Here is a 23886-nt window from a genome sequence, read left to right as displayed (position 1 = left end):
AGAGCAAATGCTCCCTGCAAGCCCTCCTGTTGCAAGGGCTGCTAATAACAAGCCCTGTACGGTGGCATTGGGGTCTCATTGTGGTTCAGATAAAGGCCTGCAATTCAGAGACACAAGAAAAGTAGCACACACACACACACACACACACACACACACACACACACACACAAGTACACAAAGCATAAGAGAGTCTCTGCAGCTGCAAGGACCTGTTGTAGGGATGGATAAACCTGTGGTCATCCAGATGTGGTGCTACGGTTCCCATCTTCCCTGACCATTGGCTATGCTGGAGCCAATTGTAACATCTGGAGGGCCCCCACTCCTGGCCCACTGCCATCTTTGCAGTTGAATCCAGAGAATTCCCAGCAGTTTGTATTCATGGATGCGCAAGTGCCAGGAATGAAACCTGCATAACATTCTGTCAAGGCCTTGCACTGAGGAAGTCTCACTTGCTTCTTATTCCCCAGAAATGCTTCAGATAGGCCAGTCATAGGCAAACTCGGCCCTCTAGATCAGGCATCCCCAAACTGCGGCCCTCCAGATGTTTTGGCCTACAACTCCCATGATCCCTAGCTAACAGGAGCAGTGGTCAGGGATGATGGGGATTGTAGTCCAAAACATCTAGAGGGCCGACGTTTGGGGATGCCTGCTCTAGATGTTTTGGACTACAACTCCCATCATCCCTGACCACTGGTCCTGTTAGCTAGGGATGATGGGAGTTGTAGTCCCAAAACATCTGGAGGGCCGAGTTTGCCTAAGCCTGGGATAGTCTGCACCATGGTATGGATATAGGCCTCCCCAGCAGGGCATGTCATCTTAAGGGGGTGAAACTTATTTTTTTGCAATTTTTTTCTGCAATGTGTTTTTGAGCATGAGGAATTCATACCTGCTATTATGTTTGTGATTGGACAACATCTAGCTTGGTAAATCTACACTTGGTGAAGAAGCACATAAACTGCTTTTGGAAAACCAAAGAATTGTAATTTTATCTTCTGAAAATAATAATATAATAATAATTTATTATTTATACCCCACCCATCTGGCTGAGTCTCCCCAGCCACTCTGGGCGGCTCCCAATTGTATATTAAAACAATACAACATTAAATATTAAAAGCTTCCCTAAACAGGGCTGCTTTCAGATGTATTTTAAAATTAGGATAGCTGCTTATTTCCTTGACATCTGATGGAAGGGTCAATATGCCCCCACCAGAGGTACTACCCCTCCCCTAACACCCCCTATAACAACAACAACAACAAATAATCAATAATAATAATGTTGATGTATAAAATAACTGCAAGTACTTGGCAATAGTTTTTAATGATTTCTATGCAATTGTACACACATTTTGCTTACCAGGCAAAACTAAATTATATTAACTTAACCAAAATAACTTTTCAAGTCCCAAATCTTGTTTCAACTTTTTGCCACCCCTCATTTTTTGGAATTTGAACATTGAAGAATTTAACACGCCCTGCGCTTACCAGGCCTCACCCCTATTGGGAATACTCAGGCCGGGTGGCGGGGGGAATGAAATAAATAATTGGGACAGGCAAGTCACGGAGCATGTACAGAGTGCATTTCCCCATATCGCTGAGTGACAACAGCCTTCAAAGCAAAAACCTATAACCGGAAGATTCCTAAATGCTGTTTGGCAAAGGAGTCCCTGTAGCAAAGATGAGCTGCAACCCATTCTCTTGTCCTCTTTCCGTACTCAGGCAAGAACTACAGAATGCTATATATTAAGCAGAGATCTGGTGCGATGCAGAAAGGTGAAGTGCTTACCAAGCAAATGAAATGACTCATGCAGGGGAGATGACTCACAAAGCAGCAGCGCACAATGACTCCTTCAAGGGAGCCAAGCCATTTGGCGGCGGGACAGACAACAAGCTGCCCGGAGTCGTTGACCCATGTGGGTGAGTAAAGGGGTAGGGATCTCAGGTCAAAGGGCGTATTTTGAAACAATCCTGAGCCCTCTGGCCACAAGCCTAGCCCAATACATTTTGCTGCCTGACACACAGCAGCAAATGCCACTTTTCCCCACCCTCAACTCAAGATGCAGAGCCTAGACCAGCCTGTCAGTTGAGGCTGCGCACCTCTCCCCTTCCCTAGCAATAAAGCTACAACACTAATAAGTCAAATAACTAATCATTCTACCATCCTTTAATGACACCGCGAATCAGCTGACTCACCCTAATGGTAGGGCAGGCTCCACAGCTCTGAAGAAATTAACCTCTGTTTGAAAGAACAACAGCTCACACTTTCTACAGATGTTGCTCAAGACACCTGCATCCCACCCTGTTGCCCATTCAGCTGTAAAGAAGCTCTGGGCACAAGGTCCTTGTGTGGGGTAAATCAGAGTCAAATCTGGTGGTCGAGGTGGCAACATCACTGAATGAAAACTGGCAAAACACCAGCACCAGACAAGTAAGCCAATTGCTCTAAACTAATCAGGTTTCATTTGTTAAATGGTTTAAAAATTATGTTGAGCATTAAAAACTGGTTACTGGTTACGCTCCAGCAGAATCCAGCACCCCGTTTTCCAAGCAGAGTTTTGCTCCTGTGTCCCCAGAGAACATGTATCATCTACTTCAGTCTCATGGCAAGAGTTTTTTTTAAAACAACAACAACAACAGACCACTCTCCCAGACTCCAATTAGAAAAAGTATAAGCTGGAAAAGAGCGACTGCAGAGGCTCTCGTTCCTTGTTCCCATCATTCACGCCAAGCATCTGCCGGCAGCCTTTTCGTTTTATCCTAACAAGATGTTGTTTTTGGCCTTGATATGAATTCCTCCTACACACACACACAACAGGCATGTGAATCAACCACAAACAGAGAAATTGACACAAACCAGCGTCAAGAGTGCACAGCACATTGTATAGTCTACACAGGCACTGTGACTTACCATGAATCAAAGGATTCCCCTTTTTGTACAAGAATCATGATTCAACCGCTGCTGCGTCAAATGTTTGTGAGATTTTACAGACCCTCCAAGTGTTTCTATTTTCCAGGGACAGTCCCAGATTTACAGAAGCCGTCTTGGTTTCTGATTTGATCCCGGGATGTCCCGCTTTTCCTTAGGATGTCCTTATTTTCATCAGTTAAATGTTAGAGGGAATGGAGTTATACAACCCCTTGAGCCAAGAAGATCAGTAACTACACAACCTTTAGAAGACATCTGAAGGCAGCCCTGTATAGGGAAGGTAATTTTTTAAAAAATGTTTAATGTTTTATTTTGGTTTCATATAGGTTGGAAGCCAGCCAGAGTGGCTTGGGCTATCCTTTCCGTACATGCAAAGCCAGCTTCTGAAATACATATCCCATCTGTCCAATGTAGAAGGCATCACTGCAGACTTCATAAATGGCCTTCCCAAAGACAATGTCCTTCACATTCCCATTTGTGTCTCACCTGGGTCAACACAATCCAGCAGCCACGTATATTGTAGCATGCCGGATGGTTGACAATACACCTGTTTGTTTGTTTGTTGGTTGGTTGGTTGGTTGGTTTTTGCATTCTTGCGTGCCTTGAGCAATGGATCCCAGGATCTGATAACCTCATCCCTTCCCACTCCCAATGCTCCATTTCCACTGCAAGCCTGGCAGACTGAATCATGCGAGTCATGGGCACCATCACATACAGCCCTGAAGCATAGCTCATTCAGTAGAGAGTGGGGCTCTTAATCTCAGGGTCGTGGGTTCGAGATTCCTGTATTGCAGCGGGTTGGACTAAAATGACCATCACAGTCCCTTCCAACTCTACATTTCTATGATCTATTATGCCCGCCTGCTTGAGTATTCAGCCAGCAAACCCCGCCCCCCAAGGGAAAAAAATCCCTGCCCACCCTGACCTATAAAGCCCTGCTCTCAGCACTCACTCCTTGGTCTGAGTAACTTGTCATTAGTGTGAAGAGAACACTGGCACTATCTTAAGCCCTCATGGAACTTAAACTGTCTGGTTTTCATTGCCCACTTGCTTCCAGTCCCATTGGTCCTTGCACATGGCTCTTGTTGTTGTTTCATTGTTTAATCATGTCCAACTCTTCGTGACCCCATGGACCAGAGCACGCCAGGCACTCCTGTCTTCCACTGCCTCTCGCAGTTTGGTCAAACTCATGTTAGTCACTTCAAGAACGCTGTCCAACCATCTCGTCCTCTGTCGTCCCCTTCTCCTTGTGCCCTCCATCTTTCCCAACATCAGGGTCTTTTCCAGGGAGTCTTCTCTTCTCATGAGGTGGCCAAAGTATTGGAGCCTCAGCTTCACGATCTGTCCTTCCAGTGAGCACTCAGGGCTGATTTCCTTAAGAATGGATTGGTTTGATCTTCTTGCACTAGGAGAAGGGGACGACAGAGGACGAGATGGTTGGACAGTGTTCTCGAAGCTACGAACATGAGTTTGACCAAACTGCGAGAGGCAGTGGAAGACAGGAGTGCCTGGCGTGCTCTGGTCCATGGGGTCATGAAGAGTTGGACACGACTAAACTACTAAACAACAACAACTCTTTTCAGGATTCCCAGTCAAGCAGAAAGAGGGAGAGAGAGAGAGAATGGGGGAGAAAATATGAGAACTGGGAAGCAGCCATCCTTCAACATTCAACATTCAAACTTGTTTACTAGAGGAACCGATGAATAAATATAAATACGTTCATGGAAATAACATACGAAATGTATTATATTAGAGAAAAATTGCTTGCTAAAATGTGTGCGTCAGTTTAGACGGCATAAAAAGAATGTATTTATTGAGATAAATTTAAACTGAATTGCTGATAGGTTTTCATTAGGAGTTTTTTTTAAAAAAAATAATCACATCGCTACAGAAATGAGAACTGGATTTAACGAGAAACTGAAAACATTAGAAACCAAGAGAACCAAAATCGGCAAATTCTTCCATCTCTAATTCACACCTTTGCCTGCATAAAAAAAAAAGAAGTTAGGAGAACGGACAGTGGGTAGATCCTAGTTCCCCTACCCCACTCACATTTGGTTAACATTTGACAATTTAACCATTGTTCAAATAAATGCAGTGGCTGCTTATATGCTACCAAGCTGGGTTCAAGGTTCTTGAATGGATTTACAAAGCCCTGAACAACTTTAATACCATACAGTGTTATGTTATCCTATCTGCTGGGTGCCGATGACACCCTGAGGTGTGTCTCTAAGGCAGGGATATCTAATGTGGCACCCTCCAGAAATTTTCAGACTACGCCTCCCATCATCCCCTGCTAACGACACCTGCAGGACACCATGTTGCCACCCTCTGCTCTATGGCTCCAATGGCTCCAAGTCTCTGCAGAAACCTTCATTTACTAGGAAAATATTCCCCAGCTCCGCAGATGCTAGGCTTTCTCCTGATATGGTTAACCCAGAGTTTTTCAAACTTGATTCTCCAGATGTTTTTGGACTACAATTCCCATCATCCTTGACCACTGGTCCTGCTAGCTAGGGATGATGGGAGTTGTAGTCCAAAACCAGTTTGGGAAACCCTGGTTTAATCCTTTCCGATTTTGCCTGAGAGATATCTCTGTCTTTTGGGTACCCATTATGACAAAGGGAGGGTGAAATTGTAAGGTTGGTCAGTAGTTCTTATCCCTATTCTGAACTTGGCTGGAAGAAGGAAAATGACTCCAGTTTTACAGCCAAGAAGAAAATTAACAAAAGACAAACCAATGACTCTGAACGACTTCCTTTGTGGGATTCAGCTGTTTTCCCAGAAAGATTCAGTGGGTGATGGTGGCAGCAATCCCACATGCATCTTGTGGGGTGAAACTGGCACAGGTGGCATAGCAATGAGGCAAGTATGCCAGGAAACGTGTGTGGCACAATTGTCCAGAAATACTCCTAGACAATGATGGGGGGGGGGACGAGGAGAGAGAGAGAGAGGAAGGAAAGGGGGGGACGTGAATCACAGATCTGACAAGGCAAAGAAAGTACAAAAAGTGCCAATTGAAGGAAGAGGGAAAAAGGGAGGACATGCTATTTATATCTCAGAAACAGCCGGATTCATCACTTGATAAATCACCCACTGCAATACCACTTCCAAGTGCATTCACCCACGTCCCGTTTGCTCCCAGCAGAAATCTATTTCTGCCAAGAGGCATCGCTTCATCTGTTGTCGTCATACTAGAAAACAAATGACGTCCAGTGATTACTGTAGCTTATAATGATAGAACTGATGGACTGGAAGGGGGTCACAGGAAATCATTAACCCTAGACTACCTCTTACGATGCCACTGTGTGAATCCAAATCAAAACATTTCTTTTAAAAAAAAATCTGCTGCTTTTCCTATGCATGGAACAAGCAGCATTTCAGGTAAATCTACCTTGAAGTTCTTGGCTTTCGACATCCTACCTAGAAACCTAAATTATTGCATGGTTAGGCCCTTGGCCACATCAGTTGGGAGGCAAATCTCCGTCCATAGTATCCTTCACTTCCCTCTCCTGTATCTAGATTTAAAATACGAGCACCCAGCAAAGGATGCTGGGAACTGTAGTTTACCCCCCCCCCCCAAGCTGCAATTCCTAGCATGCTTAACAAACTGCAAACTTCCCAGGATTATTTGCTGAGAGGGAGGAAATGTGTTTTATGTATGTATGTAACACAGATCTTCCTGCTTGCATTTGTTTGTGATGGGCACAGATAAGCAATTATTTTGTTTTTTGTTTCTCTGGTGTGTCTCTCTCACTTGAGGACTTTAAATCACTGGGGTAAAGAGTGGGGTAGTGGATGGGGCAGAGCATAGCAGTGAAACTATTTCTGATCTGGAACTGTACTCAGTGACTTGCAAGTTTCCACATGAACTGCTAACAGCCAGTTGTTGTTGTTTTAAATTTTTACCATTGTCTCTGATTATCAATTCAAAAAAGCCTGGAAGCCAAGCCAGTCACACTGTCTAGAGTCAATCATTGCACAGTGATATTATCTATGCAAATGTATCCAGGCAAGCGCTGGTGGAGGGAATCATGGAAGATGGCGCTTGAGCCACTTTACGATCCACAACTTTTTTGTTGCAGCCATTCAGCTCTAACATTTCAAACTACAAGCTTGAATTATTATTATTACTATTAATTAAGTACCAAAAATAAATACACATAGATGCCACCCGCCCACCCCACCCCAGGGAAACGAGAGAGTGTGTAGGGAAAATAACAAATGGAAGCTACGGTAGATACTTATTTTCTTTGAGAAGGTGTCCTGATTTGTTTGCCCAAAGTCTGCAGGAAGGTTAGATTACATTAGGCAATACTGAGCATTCAATCTGATTTGTTTGTGTATGTGTGTAGGGGAGGGGGCTATAAAACATTGTGTCAAATGTTATCTCACACTCTCCAATGAATTTCAACAGGTCTGATTGTGGGAGGGATTGGATAACAGGTTTGTTGCACAAGGGCAGCAAATCCATTTTCATTGTGCAACCAGTGTGTGATTGAATCCTGCTAAAAATAGTGACATTCTGCAAGCACCTCTCTACTCTCTTTTGTTGCTGTTGGGCTTAAGAGTGAGCAAACTCCAACAATCAATGTAAATAAGTTTTGTATCTTGCCAAATGTTGTATTTTCTCAAAAGCTATTAAGCACAAAGCGGGAACAGTTTGCGACAGCATGATTGGATTAGATACAATTGTCATGAAGGGTACTTGAGGGGGAAAACAATTTACCATTCCGTGGGACTTAAATGAAGGAGTTTACATGCCAACCTTTTTGTTTCATTGTGAATTCTGATAAGAAATAAACGGGCCCCCGTTTCTGCTCAGCCCCCAACCCCATACCCTGCAGACAGAGAGTTTCGGTGCTCAAAGTTAGGCAAAATTACATCTGAGGCACAGCTTAGACTATAAAGATTTATTCTTGGAGTGATGATCATTCTTTCTTCATTTTTGTAATAACATTTTTGTAGACAGGAAATGAAAATGAACACATTACAGTACAATTCTAAACATGTCAGTTCAATGGGGCTTACTCCCAGGTAATTGCGTAAGTTAATATTTTAACTTATATAAAATATATATATAAGGGGGCGATAGTCTTAAACCTTTTGAAAGGAGGATTTTTAAAAATAAAAAACCATGGAATGAATTTCTAGTTAAAAGCAGTAAATAAAAGGCAACCTACATAAAGCATGAGATCCTAGTTTTCACAACACACTAAGCCAATCATTGGTGTTTCCTGTAGAAAGGCTTGCAGGCATGATGCTTGAGTTGTAGTCAACTTAGTCCTACTCAGAGTAGACCACTGAAATTAATGAACCTAAGTTAGTCCAATTCTGGGCACAACGATTTAAGAAGGATGTTGACAAGCTGGAATATGTGCAGAGGAGGGCAATCAAGATCAGCCATCCCCAAACTGCGGCCTTCCGGATGTTTTGGCCTACAACTCCCATGATCCCTAGCTAAGAGGACCAGTGGTCAGGGATGATGGGAATTGTAGTCCAAAACATCTGGAGGGCCAAAGTTTGGGGATGCCTTATCAAGGTGATCAAAGAGTCTGGAAACCAGGCCTTATGAGCAACGGTTGAAGGAGCTGGGTATGTTTAGCCTGGAAAAGAGGAGGCTGAGAGGAGGTGTGATAGCCATCTTCAAATATCTCAAGGGCTGTCACATGCAAGATGGAGCAAGTTCATTTTCTCCTGCTCTGGAGGGCAGGACTCAAACCAATGGCTTCAAATTACAAGAAAGGAGATTCCAACTAAACATCAGGAAGAACTTTCTGACAGTAAGAGCTGTCTGGCAGTGAAATGGTCTCCCTCGAGAGGTTATAGACTCTCCTTCCTTGGAAATTTTAAAGCAACGGTTGGATGGCCATCACTCATGGATGCTTTAGCTGAGATTCCCTCATTGCAGGGTGTTGGGTTAGATTACCGTAGGGGTCCTTTCCAACTCTACGATTCTAGTCATGCCCATTAACTTCAGTTGGTCTACACTGGATAGGACTAGTGTTTAATACCACCTTTTGTAAAAGCACAGTCTCCAGTACTCTTTTCTCACAAGCCAATTGCCCCATGAACTCCCTGTCCTTTGGGGAAGTGAAGGAAATGTAAGATGATGCACAGCAAACAGGGACTGGAGCTGTTTCTTCAAACATCTCAAAAAACACTCAAAGGAAGGAGGCTTCACGCCCTCTGTGAACTTGTTCCATTGCTTAATAAGAAAGCTTTCCATCCCATTTATCTAATCTCATCTCCTTCTTCCTGCAAAAGGGAGTATTCCTGTCACTGCTGAGTTTCTACTTCTGGTTTAGTTTAGTTTCTTCTGGCCAAGTTCCTGTCCCTTTAACACAGGCATCCCCAAACTGCGGCCCTCCAGATGTTTTGGCCTACAACTCCCATGATCCCTAGCTAACAGGACCAGTGGTCAGGGAAGATGGGAATTGTAATCCAAAACATCTGGAGGGCCGCAGTTTGGGGATGCCTGCTTTAACAGCTGGGTGATGGGGTGGGGTGCAGGTCCTTCATAACTCAGTGTGCTTTGCATGCAGAAGGTTTCTGGTTCGATTAATGGCAGCTGAAAAAAAGGACCAAGTAGGATGGAAAAGACCTCTCCACCCCAAGATCCTAGAAAGCTACTGCCTGTCAAAGAAGTCCTACTTTCCCCCAACTATCCGCTCTCCATATGTTTTAGAATACAGCTCCCATAATCCCCGACCATTAGCCTCATCGGCTGAATCCCATGGGAGCTGTAGTCCAGGTTGGGGAAGGCTGGAACAGACAGTTTTTATGACTGCAACTTGTTTTACACTGTATATGCTGGAGCCTGCCCTGGGAGTGAAGGGTAATATGGATGATAAATAACACTGAACAGGAGAGGCAACTCTAGGGAGCGGAGGTGTTGTCAGCCCCCTCGATATTCCTTAGCAAGAGCTCAGGGCCCCCACTGTTGAGAGGACAGAGGAGGCCAAACTGCCAAGCCGAACACGGCACAGCATCCCACTCCCACTATCACCAGCAAGGAACAGATATGCAGCCTGCAAGTGATTAACTCAAGGTCAGTTAGGAAACTTGTGTGGCACAGCAAAACCCATGTCCTCCTGAGCTAATACTTTATTTCTATTTTCATCCTTCTTTCCCCACTTAGGAGGGAAAGGATGTGGGCAACTGAGCAACGGTATTTGCTAGAGCAGCAGATAGTTGCGGAATTCAAAAGCACCCCCCTAGAGATATGATCAAAGAAGAAATGGCATTTCCACAATTACATTTCCGGCGTGGTGGTGGTGGAGAGGGTAGTCAACTAATTTTGAGTTGACCCATTGAAACTAATGGAGTGAACTGATATATGGTCGTTAACATTGATGGGTCTACACTGAGTCAGTTACAGTGGTGCCTCACTTAACGAATGCCCTGCTTAACGAAATTTCCGCTTAACGAAAGTTTTTTTCTAGCAGAAGCTAGGACAGAGCAATAGGAACTCACCCTGTTGCGCGGATTTGAACTGTCAACCTTTTGATCAGCAAGCCCAAGAGGCTCAGTGGTTTAGACCACAGCACCACCCGCTCCCTGGGTTAGTCGAATACAACCCAGGATGTGTCAAGCTGCGGAGAAGAGTAGGGTTCCTGCAAGTTATGTGGCAGAGAGAAGTTTAGCAGTTGCAGCTTGTCATGCAGGGGTGAGAGACACTAATGTTGACACACAGAGAAGCACAGGTGGAAAACAACCTCCAGGCTGAAAAAAATAATCCTTTTTGTGTGTTGGGGGGGAAGCTGAGAGTGGCATCTGCTTTCACTTTCAGATGCAGGATAGAAAATGCATAGAGTAGCAGAGGTTTGGGAAACAAAGTACTGTAAGGTTTTGTCTCATGTCTGCAGAAAGGAACTGCGCTATCTCAAATAGTTGCCTCTTTTACTTATCGCACACTTTTAAAAATATTTTGCTCTGATGCTTTGGCATTCCTGCTTCAGACAGATCAGAGCCGCTTTGTTTTTTTGGCATGTGGATGGGTTAGTCATCATGACCGGTCACCATGGAAACATCCCCAAGGCATTCACTCCTCACCTCCCCGCCCCCTGCAATGAACTTTTTAATTAGTCACAAACTTTTATCCCTAACAAACACTGTTGCTAACACATACGCACAGACACATGGAAGCAAGGAACTGCAGATCGTTAACCTTTGTGAACCTGCAGCTGGGCCTTCTCACATCTGGAATTCGTTAAGTATGTCAAAAAGAATGGAGAAGAAGAATGGCGTTGAGAACAAAAAGCAAAGGATGAATATGCTCTATAAGACACTGGAGAGGTGATGCTTAACCTCTTGAAGCAAACCTGTGTATAATAACTTTGCAATTAAGCTTACCAGAGATACTGGCCCACTAGCATATTTACCAGTTTGTCTGCCCCCACACCCCTGTCAATCATTTTTGGTTACAGGTAGGTAGCCGTGTTGATCTGCTGCAGTCGAAACAAACAAACAAAAATCCTTCCAGTATAGTATCTTAGAGAACAACTAAGATTGATATTGGTGTGAGCTTTCGTGTGCATGCACACTTCTTCAGATGCTACTGGAAGGAATTTTTTAAAATCATTTTTGGCACACTGATGGGCTAAAATACCAACTCCTATTTTCAATTTATTTAAGTTTCCCTGCCTGGTAACTTGGAGGCATTTATTATTTACCACAAGCAACAAGAACCTGCCTGAACATGAGTGGCACATACCCATTTTTTGAGGACTGGAATAAGGAGCCCGCCTCTTTACCAAGGAGAGAAGAAAGCAGGGCTTTTACCACCAGAGTAATAAAAATGTTGGCATTCATGCAAGCAATTAAGTCTATTTTCACCCCTGAATTAAAAAAAATACTTGTCTTAGAAATAATGTATTCATCTCACAGATGCATAGCTGCCAAGTTTTCCCTTTTCTCATGAGGAAGCCTATTCAGCATAAAGGAATATCCCTTAAAAAAAGGGATAACTTGGCAGCTATGCACAGATGTGAAACAGGAATTATTTGGAGACAGGTCTATGATGCACATGCAAACTGGGTTCCTAAATACATTGTTATGAGTTTTGGGTGCCAGGGTTTTTAGCTTCCAGAACCCCCTAAATTCCTAGGTCTGATAGGTGTTAGAATTTAATCAAAGCTTGGAGTGTTAAAATTGGCTGCCAGACAATGGATTTAGTGAAGTGTTAAAACACAGTTCATACCAACTTCCCATGCTCAGGAAATGGCTTGGGAGATGATCCATTAATCAAATACAAAGGGAAAGTGATGGGGTATCAGGAAAGCCAGAAAGAGGGGGTCTTCCTGCCAGGGGGGAAATGGGAGGGGCCGCTTCCTCAGTTCCAAGTTGGTCTGAAGAGAGGAACAAAGTTTTCGAACTGAGATCAGGAATGGGTTTTGGCAGCGATGTTGTAGTCTGAAAAACGAAGCAAGCTGGAGAGAGGGTCAGAGCCACCTTTTAGAACAAGTTTGATTACTGTTTGAATCCATGGCTGCAGCTATGGGAGAAGCAATGAATAACCTATTGGGGTGCCAACACTGTAAGTCCCTCTATCATAGGCTCAGGTTGAATATGTGCATAAATAAATCATATATAATAAAGACGCCACAGTCTCTGCTGTGCCTGATTTCAAAAGAAACACCTGGAATCTCTTGCTGCTCAGAGACCTGGGTGGCATGTAACAATATGTTTGGGTGAATGATAGCTCCCAGATGGAATAAGCTGAAAACTCCTGTTCTAGGGTACAATCTCGGTTCATGCAGAACAATAGTGTAGATCCAACATGGCTGACTCGTGTTCCATATGAAATGGGTGCACACACTAAAGTGTCCCCCAGAATCCTTGGCAATGCTCAGAGGTTCCTATGGCAGACAAGCCCGTGTGGAAAGTGTTCCTTGAAGGCAGAATGCTGGAAAGCCAATGACCGAGATGAGAGATAACCAGAGCACAGATGAGGGATAAAACAGAATGGGCCTCTGCACATTACTGAAAATGTCTTTTTATTTTGCAGTAGCCCCTCATGGATGACAACGGTTGTAACACTCAGATTCTTCACTTACCTCTCTCTGCTGTTACACTAGCCATTATGAGGTTAAAAAAGATAATAAAATCTTGTGATTTGCTCTGTGCCTTGGGGATGGGGCAAAGCATCAATCAAAATAAAAACCTATTACGACAAGAATGACAAGCTATGAGGAAACAGGGCATTAGAGAGCACAGCTGGTTATGTAGCTATCTGTAGCACAGAGGTTTTGAGAGGAGAGACATGTTGCTGTATATTTATCACTCTGTAAGGGGGCAATCCAGAAGAAGGGTTAACTTGCATTGTGTGAGAATAGGCTTGCCAGACTCAATAGTGGACAGGACTTCTGTGCCTTTAATTGCCCTGCTCTCTTTTGAGTCTGGAAACCTTAGTAAAGAGAAACCAGCAGACCCTTTGTTTAATTTCCAAGCAAAGGGTCTGCTTCTTTCTCTTTAAGGTTTCCAAACTCAAAAGAGAGCAGGGCAATTAAAGGCACAGAAGTCCTGTCCTCTATTGAGTCTGGCAACCCTATGTACAGACCAATGGTCTGACTCACTGTAAGACAGCTGAATGTGCACATACAGCTCCTCTCAGAAATCTTGATGCTTTTCTTATCTAGAGCCGGCCCTATCATTAGGCAGAGTAAGGTAGCTGCCTCAGGCAGTGGATAGTGGTGTGTGTGGAGTAGCACAGCAGCTTTGAAATAAGATTCAACTGATAGTCTGGGTGACAACTCTATGTGGAGAGGGGGTTCCATCTTGTCTATCTCAGTCAGCAGAATATAATGAGCTGGCTTTTCTCCAAGCAGAATCATATTCGAAAGGGCTCAAAATGCCTCCCTGTCCAGCATTCCCAGCACCAGCTCCCTACAAACAAGCCTATGCAATCTAAGTTCAACATGTGCCTGCTAGACTTCGTTATCCAAAATGTTTGTGTTTAATTTCAGCAATACACGCAGGGATCCTTATCATGGGAAGTAAACAAGATGCTGTGTGAAGAAAATTTGGCAACATTCAGAAAGAACAGGGTGGGTTTCTTCCTCCTCCTCCTTTCTATCTGTTCTTCAAACAAACAGCATTTCCTGTTTTAGAAATTGGAGGGGTAATAATGTAAATAAAAGTTAACCAATTATTTAAAAAATCAAGGCAGAAACAAAATCTAAAAGGCTACCCTCAGTTATTTAATATCAAAACTAAGGAGAAATAAATGATTATCATTTATGGATCACATGAGGCAGGCACCCTGTCCCTCCAAGGAGCTCAGAGCAACATACATAAGAAATATCTAATTTTATCCTAACAATTCTGTGAATACTTATTGGCCCAAGGTTATCCAGCAAGCTTCATGACACAACAGGAACTGAATCCAGGTTTGACATCCTCTAACCCAGGCATCCCCAAACTGCGGCCCTCCAGATGTTTTGGCATACAACTCCCATGATCCCTAGCTAACAGGGTCAGGGAAGATGGGAATTGTAGTCCAAAACATCTGGAGGGCCAAAGTTTGGGGATGCCTGCTCTAACCTCACAAACATGCTTACAAATTGCAACTGGTGATACACTGAGAGCCCAACGTGACATTATGTGAAGTGCATACTCGATTTGCATTTAATGTGCAGGTGTGCAAATAGCATGAAGGGGGAGGTTCACAAGGATAGGGGTAATAGCAGGCATGCAAGAGAATTTAAGGCACTTGGGTCTCTCTATAGGCCATGCCACTCTCCAGATTGCACAATTCGCTGGCCTGACTCTGCATCCTCAAGTGCTTTTGCCAGGCTGGAATGTATCCTTGAAGTGTAATAATCCTTCTTGCTTGCCTGGGGAGAGTATGGCAAGACAAGTGTGTATGTGCAGAACCACTGGTTTTTGCATTGGTGAAATGACGCCTGTTTTACTATTGGTTTGCTACTTGAACTACTACTGTCAAAGCCTTTGGGTAATAAAAACTGAGCAGAAAGTTTTAAAATCCAGAGTCTTCCACGCCTGTTTATGACTATGTGTTGGATCATCGCAACACGAAATGTACCGCAAGGAACGATCCACAGACAGACGTCAGCAAACTGTGAATGTATATGGACACAGTACTATAAAAAGGAGGTAGTCATTTGGGCAGGAATGAGCAGGTGAGAACTCTTGACAGAGCCTAAGCTGTTGTTCATTCAGTGTGATGTACAGGAGGGAGATGCAGTATTAAATTTCTTGCTTGTTCCTGATGGGCAACTGTCGAAGCCTCAGCTGTTATTCACACATGGGAGCAGAGTTAAGAGGGCTTTTTGCATGCTGCTCAGCTTGGGCAGAAATGAGTTTGAGGATCATTTATTGCTATTTCTGAGAACCAGAGCAGAGCAGGAGCTAGACTGGGGCCAAGGAAACGCAGGTTCGAATCCCCAAAGCCGTGAAACTTAGGCCTGCTAATAAACCATCTCTCAGCTTAGCTGACTTCACAAGGTTGTTAAGTCAAACATCAGGGATGGGCAGAACAATATAGATGCCACCCCAAGCTCTTTAGATGGAACAGCAAGATATAAAATGCAGTGATCTCAAAACAGAGGTTTCAGTAGAAATTAAAACAAGGCAGGAGAGGATCACGTGTCTGGAAGGGACAGGTGCCAGTGTGCCAGTTCTGTTTCATCTGATTCAGTGGGAGAACTCCCAGCCTACACCACTTCTACCAACCACCCTCTGCTTCCAGAAATGTGAACATCCATTTTGGTTCAAGTAGGTGGAAAAAGAAAGGGGAGCTAACCAGCCTGACCGAGAAGCAAGGTGGGAGAAGCAGCGGCTGCATTCACTTTTCCATACTAATCTTTCCTTTGGCCAGCCGTTATCCTGTCTGTTGTGGATCAAAAACTGCCCCCTTCTTCTGAGTGCTTTTAAAGTGATAAGCACCATATTTGAACAAAGAGGCTGTCAAACCTTGGCTATTTGGGCAGTAGTCTCCCAAGGGCAAGATTTCAACCTCAAGTGCACGGCAGTTTCTTGCCACTTATGGCAGCTGTGCAAACCGAGAAAAACACACACACAAATGGAATCTTGCTTTTTCCACACTGGTGCAATTTCCGTTTTATTCTCAGCCATGATCTCAGTGACTGGCACTTGTAATGATCCTGAGGAATATGGAGCATGGAGTGCCCTGGAAGATTGGGTGGTGATGCTGCCGGGTTGGAAAATAATCAAGAGTCTGGGATGGGAACTAGGTCAGCAATACTCCCCAAATCCACCGCCAGCCACACTGACCTAAAAAGACAGCTACAGAATCTGCCAACCAGCACTGGCATTTCACCCTCTCGGCTAAAAAAAGGGGGGGATCCTTTACTACCTCCCCCTACCGTATGTATGGAGGGGTTCAGGAAGGGCAAAATAGCTCAACACTCTAGTAATAGAACAATATACTATACTTTATTGGGATGTTGCACAACTAAGACCTTCTGGTGCCACCTGCTGGACAGTGACAATGAAGAGCAAGACATGGAATCCTATTCTCTCATTATCCGACCTCTCTTTTGAGCAGGGATGGCAAACCTCAAGCCCAGGGGTAAAATGTACCCTTCCAGGCCTCTCCCCAGACCATACCCTGCACCTCCCTGGGCATTTTTGCCTGTCTAGAATGCATAATTGAACTCTGATGCTTCTTGCTTGGCTGTGTGAGAACACAAGAAGTGCGAATTTGTGTAGAAACGAAAGGAATATTTTCATCCATTGCTCTAAACCAGGCTTCCTCAAACTCGGCCCTCCAGATGTTTTGAGACTACAATTCCCACCATCCCTGACCACTGGTTGTGCTAGCTATGGATCATGGGAGTTGTAGGCCAAAAACATCCGGAGGGTCGAGTTTGAGGAAGCCTGCTCTAAACACTTTTGTTTCTGGGCCTGCCTGCCACTGGCATGTGGCCTCCACAAGGCAATGCGGCCCTCCGACTGAAGGTTTCCCAGCCCTGCTTTTATGTTTGCTGGGAGAGAACATGATTAGCAGAGGAGCAGTGTACAGTCTTTTAGTTCAGGATGGGTGGATAACTCAGTGCTACTCGCTTTTTAAGAGCTTCAGCTCATTGCTCATGAACAGAGATAGAGCGAGGCTGTGTACTAAGGCTGTCAGTCCAAGATGCAACATTAAACACAGCCGGGCAGAAAAGCAGGTCCATAACTCATAGGGATCATACTTTGACAAGTCCATTAATGTGTCTAATCCCCTTTTAAGCTTCTAAGCCTGTGGCCGTAAACACATCTTGTGGCAGCGAAGTCCATAAATCTACACATGGCACGGAATTCCTTTCTTGAATGTGTCCTTTCATCTACTGCCAATCGATATCATCGAATGATACTCCGCTCACGTATTACAGTATGAGGAAGAAAAAGGTCTCTAACCCATTTTCTCCGCATTTGACCCTTCCTCATAGGGCAGGGATAGGGAACTTGTGGCCCTTCAGATGCTGATGGATCCCAAACTCCCATTAGGCCCAGTCAGCAAGTGATGGTCAGAAATGAGGGGAATTGTAGTTCAATTTATGGTGGGCCAGAAGTTTCCCAGCCTGGTAACAGGGGAAGTAGAGCAGCTTCCTGATGATTTTGGTTGTCCTTTTCCATACCTTTCCCAGCTCCACAATATCCTTCAGAAGATGTGGGAACTAGTGTCCCAAATGTGGTTACACGGTAGAGAGCACCCGTTGCTTTGTCCCAGCTCCTGCCAACCTAGCAGTTCAAAAGCATACCACCGCAAGTAGATAAACAGGTACCGCTTTGGCGGGAAGATAAACGGCATTTCCTTGCGCTCCGGCACGCGTCGTGGTGTTCCTGCGCCAGAAGCGGTTTAGTCATGCTGGCCACATGACTCGGAAAAGCTGGACTTAACTGTCCAGGGGTCCTTTACCTTACACCATAGATTTTCAGATATACATTACAATATTGGCAGCTTCAATTTCAACCCCTCACGCTGACTTTACCTTTTTCACAATTGCCACCCGAAAGAATAGTTTAACTGAGTTACCAGCTTAAAAAAGGGAAGGGTGTACAAGGGTGTTTTTTTATATATATATAAAAAACAAGCTTTAGACCAAGAGGCTGTTTGGATTAAAAGGGAGGAAGAACATCCTAGACGCAGAGATCACTACTGCAATTTTTATTATTGCATCTCTTTTAAAAATGAGGAAGAAGAGAAGATGGGAGGTGGAGTGGCCACTACAGAGAACATAAAGGTGTTGAGTATTATACAGGGGCAGGGAGAAGGAAGATAGGGGACACTCCACCCACTCAGGTTCCTCTGAAAGCCACCCCCCCCCCTGTGCCATGACATTCCCAGCCACCCACCTCAACAGGGAGGAAGAGACTAGGAGGAAATTTAAGGAGGGTGGCAAATAGGTTTTAGAGTCCTCAGGTATCTAACACATCAATAGCTGGAAGAAATACTTTTAAAAATTCAGACAGCACCCAACATAAAATAAAATAAAAAGGTACAAAGGAAGAGCCTGAAGACAGCTTCTTCTGGTCTGTGTGTTGCACAGTTCTCAGAATGTTCCCCTGGGGACGGTTTGTTCCTATGCACACTATGTCCGGTTGAAATTCCAACCCCTCACAAATCCAACTCCAGGTCCTCGAGTTCCTCTTCCAAAGCTTTCCTTCGAGCCAGCTTGTCCAACTGCTCTTTGGTTGGTTGCTTGATCTCCCCAGAGTCAATCCGTGCCTGCAGCTCCTCCACCTGCCGCAATTTCTTTTTCACGTTTTTTATTTTCTTGTTCTTCTCCAAGTTGGCTGTGGCAGATGAGGAATCACCGCTGCCTGCAGGGGCCCTTGTGCTACCGTCGGGGACAGCCAGCTTAGCATCCCCACTGCTGCCTGGTGTCACTGACAAGGTCGTTTTCTCTAATGACTGGATCAGATCTTCTGTATCACGATCCCCTTTCTCGTGCTGCTGCTTCCTCTTCTCCTTGCGTTTTAGGTTCCGCTTGGCCGTCTTGGAGAGACCTATCTCACCACTTTCTGGTCCTTTTGAAGCTTGCCTGGCCACCGGGGGGTTGGCCTCAGGATTCAGGCCCGGAGGCAGGTCTGGTTTGCTTTTGAAGAATTTCACATATTTATTCTCGTACCTGCATGGAACAAAAGTTATCAGAACTCTCTTCTATCAGTACTCGAAATCAAGGAGGTGGGGGGGGGAAGGGAGGAATCCTATCTTCAGTGCTTCTATGAGAAAGGAGAGCAGGGGAGCCCCTAAAAATATAATAGAATTGTCCATTTGTAATTCCAGCTCATTTCCATAAAAAAAGCAGCAGATATTGCAGCATCAAGTGCTGGGGAAGGAGTGATGGTCTGTGCAGCTGCTTACTTAGGGTAGACACTGATTTTGCAGCTGCATACAAGTGCCCTGAAGAATCCATGCCACCTTTTGGTTCTCAGATGGACGGCGCATACTGCAGTCTGGGGTAATTGCTTCAGTAAACGCCCGTCCCAAGTCTAAAGGGATGTTTTTAGCTATGATGGTTTGTTATTTTGTTGGTGGTGGGGAAGCCCCATAAACATTGATTGGTGAGGAAAGTGCAGCAGGAGCACCTACAAAAGGTAGGGGGGCAGGTACAGAATTTATTTACTTATTTCGAAGCCTGGTATAGATGGCTTCCTTCGGCGCACTTTTGTTGATACATCAATGGTGTCTCTAAAGCCAGAAAGACATGGGTGATAAAGCCACATTAATGTTATTTATGATACTAAATCACCTGGTCCTAGGGCAGTGATGGGGAACCTGGGACCCTCGTGATGTTGTAGGGCTACTAGTCCTGTTGTCCCTGACCACTGGATGGAACCAAATAAATAAATAAATACCTTACACAAATTTTGAGTGGCCAGGGAGTGCCTAGGGAGAATGTTGACAACCATTCCCCATACCTGACAATATTGCAAATTGCTTTTGAAATTCCCAAATTGAAATTCCCACTGTGGCAGATTGAGCGGTTTGAGAAACAAGCTTCCTTGGCGGCACAAAACTAATTTGGTGGCTCTTTGGATCTCACCCCATGTATTTATTTAAATTGAGGGGGAGAGTATCTAAAGTCAAACACAAGTGTGTTTACCATTCCTGCTGCAATTCCTTCCTGCTGCACCTTCACACTGAGAACTACTGAGACAGGAGTTTCTGTTTGGTTTGTGATGTCCTAACTGCAGATATGCAAAATGCCTAAACAGAACTGCACGTTGTTCTCATTTTCAATAACAAGAGGCCAGTGGGGAGAAAATATTCCTTGAAAAACAAGTTTCAACAAGATTGTCCTTTGTTTCTTATTATAATAATTTATTATTTCTACCCCACCCATGTGGCTGGGTTTCCCCAGCCACTCTTTCAGATATTTAGGTTTATCATAATCATAATCTGAAGGTGAGATTGAAGGGAAGGTACCAAATGGTAAAATGGGAGGAATGGAGAAAGGAGCATAGGTCTGTACCATCTGGAAATTGGTGTGGGGTCCGTCTGTTGTATGGCACATCTGATCTGTTTACATGCTCGACATGGCTGGCTCCTAATTACATTAACAGTAGTTTATTAAATTGATATTAAATACATAAAAATAGAATCGTGTTAATGGAATTAGGAGCTGTGTTTACATATACGTGTAAACAGATAAGATATGACATACAATAGATGGGCCCCACACAAATTTCCAGATTTCCTTCTACATTATTTCCTTTGTACTGTTGGGAAGATACCAAGCAATGTACCCTTTGCTTGCACCAAATTAGGGCAATGCATTGTTTGGAGAAAGAAGAAAAAAAAGAAAGAGAGGATAGCAGAGATGAGTGTTTAACTTACACGGGCACTTCTTCTTGGGGAACATAGCCTTCCTTTACCCTCCTCTGTTTCCTCCAGGTGCCATCTGGACGCTGTGTGGAAGCGATGTATTTCCCTAAAACATTCAAAAATATTTGTGAAAAGATACCCTATCTTTATGTATGTCTACGTGATCATGTGGGCTTTTCAGTGTTTTAAAAAATCCTGTGAATATTTATTTTAAATATTCATAAGCCACCTTTCTGGACCATGTCCACCCAAGGCAGCAAACAATGAAGCTGTATCACACCTTTTAAAAAAGCAAAAGCAAAACACAACATATGCCTAAATTTGATACACCCACCCACAGCTTTATTGCGGCCCATAAACCCAAAATATACAGTACCACAATAATAAATATCAACAGTTATTAAGGTGTAAAATCACCCTTGCTAGCCAATAGAGGAGCTTTAGCCTATACATACTGATTTCTGATTTTTACTGCCTCCGAGAGGAATTTTGCTTCTATGGAAATTGGCTTTGGAAATGGTTTTAGAATTATTTAATATACTTACTAAATTACTATAAAAACATTTCCAAAGCAAAACTATAAAAAGACACATCAGTTTCAAACAAGTCAAGTTATTTGAACCATACTTTATTTAGCGGCTTTGCATGTTCCCATTAGGAAGTAGCTTGCAGGCAGAAATAAATGTGAAAATATTCCTGCAGCTCATCCCATCTGATTATCCCACAAGCGAATTTCTTGCTGCAGGACATTTAACATTTCAATAACACTTCACTTACAGGGCTACTGCAAGGATCGCAGAGTAAATCAGTTCAGTATTTTAAATTCCATATTGAAGATGAAATATGCAAGTGCCCAGCATATGCTGACGCACACAAATCGTTTCATTCACTAGAAGCCATGGGGAAGAGTATTGGAACTACCATAATGCAATGTAGGAAAAAAGAAAAAAAAACTGCACCACTATTATCTGTCAGAGGGTGCACAATGCACTGGTCACTTGAGCCTAGGCAGCGTAACAGTTTGAGCATGACTACGGTATGAGAGACTGGGTTCAAATCCTCGTTCAACAACAAAGTTCTCTGGCTGACTTTAGGCCAGTCACCACCTCTGTCTCGCAGAGGTCTTGCGAGAATAAAATAAAGGCAAGGACAACCATGGGTGCTGCTTTAGCTCTTTGGAGGAAAGGCAGGATATAAATGCAGTAAGCAAACAGAAATAAAACGAAGCCTTGCCACTACATATGTATTTGAGGAAAAGGCTTCTTCTGTACCTTGATTTGTTAGAGGAGAAAGAGCAGCAGCAGCAGCAGCAGCAGGTGCAGCTTTTTCCATCCCTGCTGAAATTTCATCTTCTGCACAACTATCCAAGTTTCCTACTTTGCATCTGGTCTCTTGGTATTGGGTGTGGGAGAAAAGAGGCCCGTAATCACTCGCAGTCTTAAAACCCTAGCAGCATTTGGCTTAACAGGGGATACCTGTGTGTGGAAAAGCTAGATACGGGGTGGCAGGGTGGGAGTAGCTTCACTGAAACCTGTTTGCGTTGCTTCCACATAGTTCATAACGGGGAGGGAGGGTAGTGCCAGATTACCAAATGGGCACTTTTAGGGGCCCTGTAACAACGGATCAAAATGATGCGTTGACGCGATCTTGAAAGAAAATTACAAAAAGGTATTAGGAGATCATTTGCAAGGTTTCAATCGCCTGGAGGCCTCCACAGGGTTTAATCTGGCACTGGAGGGAGCGACCAGGTAGAGTCACCATATGCAAGGTCAGAACCATATAACTGTAGAGTTGGAAGGGACAGCGAGGGTCATCTAGTCCAACCCCCTGCAATGCAAGAATCTCTCGCCCAACGCAGCACTCGAACCCATGACCCTGAGATTAAGGGTCTCATGATTTATACACCATCACTGTCCTCATATAAAGAGGGACGGGGGGATTAGAGTGCGAGCCGCAGGCAATGCTTAACCGCCGTCGCTGTTCCTCAATACCGCCGGTCCTAAAAGAAAGGCGTAGAGGAGAACCCGCCTCCACCCTCCGGCCAGAGGGATCTGAGGCGACTGAGGGGAGGTTCGGCTATAACGGCCGCGGGGGCGGGACCACCGCAGCCGAGGGGCGGGGCCACAACGGAAGGCAGCGCGGGATAAGCCGCAACCGGGGAGCGGGAAAGGCCTTCAGAGGGGGCGTGGTCGCGGAGCAGAATGGAAGGGGAAGGCGGAGCAAGGATGGAGAAGGGGAGGGGCGTCATATCGGGGATAACCAAGGAGCGCGGCGAACGGACGGGGGTGGGGTGGGGCGAGGCACCTGTCGGGGTTGGGGTGAGGCAGGGTGGTGGCGGTGGCGGGGAGGGGGACGCCGGCACCCGAGAGCCCCCCTCCCATCCTAGCCGCGGCTCCCCGCCACTCACCGGTTTCATCAGTAACATAGGGAGTCGCCATCTTGGAAACGCGACCAACTTCCGGTCGCGTCGCCTCCGCCTCCGGATGTGGCGTAATTGGGAGAAGAGAGTGTGCGGGCGGGGAGGATACGGGGAAAGAGAAACGGCTCTGCGGCCATTTTGTTTTTGAGGAAGCGCCTTCTCTTCGTTGAAGGGTTAACGGCGTCGTTGCTAGGGTTTCGGAAAGTTCAGGGGCTGGATAGACGTCGCCGACAATCGTCATAAGCACGTCAGAACGCAAAACCCCGTGTTTCTGAGGTGGAAAGCGGAGTCGTCTCAACTTTACCCCTAAGGCAGCGCTGCCGATGCTGTTGGGACTCGTAGTGTCTCCCACTTCCCATTGGCCTCAGCCAAGGATGGTGGGAGTTAGGAAGACATATGCTTTGCATGCACCAAGGTGCCAGGTTCGGGCCTCAGTGGCACCCGAGTAGGGCTGGAGAAAAGCTGCGACCTGAAACTACAGAGAGTTGCTGCCAGCCCGTGTTGGCAATACAGAGCCACGTTAACCGGAGGAACGACTTGGAATAGAAGCAGGTTCCTACGTGGCAGCAAGTTCCCCAAGCCTGGCCTAAGTAGCCCTAGCCTGGGTTCCTTATTTTGACAGGAACAGTGGAGGCCAGTCAAAAATGTCCAAAGAAAGGAGGGGCCTTCGTTCTTCCTCATCGACCTCTGCCCATTTGTTAAACGTTTTAAATCTTTTCTGTGACTTCGAAAATCCTTGTTTGT

General features: G+C 44.9%; 1 protein-coding gene across 2 annotated transcripts; it reads right to left on the bottom strand.

Annotated features, from left to right (window-relative positions):
* Nucleotides 1-18005: 18005 nt before the first annotated feature.
* Nucleotides 18006-23196, bottom strand: PYM1 (PYM homolog 1, exon junction complex associated factor). 2 transcript variants are annotated; one of them, XM_035103924.2, is made up of 4 exons: nucleotides 23131-23177; nucleotides 21995-22114; nucleotides 20736-20829; nucleotides 18006-19023 (listed from the first exon to the last, which is right to left on the bottom strand). In XM_035103924.2, exons 1-4 carry the CDS (start codon nucleotides 23159-23161, stop codon nucleotides 18510-18512), a joined length of 759 nt encoding a protein of 252 aa, XP_034959815.2. In that variant the 5' UTR covers nucleotides 23162-23177; the 3' UTR covers nucleotides 18006-18509. The 2 variants fall into 2 exon arrangements, with proteins under 2 accessions (XP_034959815.2, XP_034959816.2); XM_035103925.2 differs by lacking the exon at nucleotides 21995-22114 and having other exon boundaries at nucleotides 23131-23196.
* Between the last annotated feature and the right edge of the window lie 690 nt (nucleotides 23197-23886).

This window comes from Zootoca vivipara, chromosome 2, assembly GCF_963506605.1.
Source record: "Zootoca vivipara chromosome 2, rZooViv1.1, whole genome shotgun sequence".
Taxonomy (NCBI): Eukaryota; Metazoa; Chordata; class Lepidosauria; order Squamata; family Lacertidae; genus Zootoca; species Zootoca vivipara.
The sequence above is the reverse complement of the archived record's forward strand: the minus strand, read 5'-3'. Positions and strand labels throughout refer to the sequence as shown.

Excerpts from the sequence above, each read along its gene's own strand:
- PYM1 (XM_035103924.2), bottom strand. The coding sequence starts at position 23,161 with ATGGCGACTCCCTATGTTACTGATGAAACCG. Across the intron at positions 22,115-23,130 it reads CTATGTTACTGATGAAACCG|AGACCAGATGCAAAGTAGGA; the intron begins GTGAGTGGCGGG and ends CCCAATACCAAG. Across the intron at positions 20,830-21,994 it reads TTCTCCTCTAACAAATCAAG|GGAAATACATCGCTTCCACA; the intron begins GTACAGAAGAAG and ends TGAATGTTTTAG.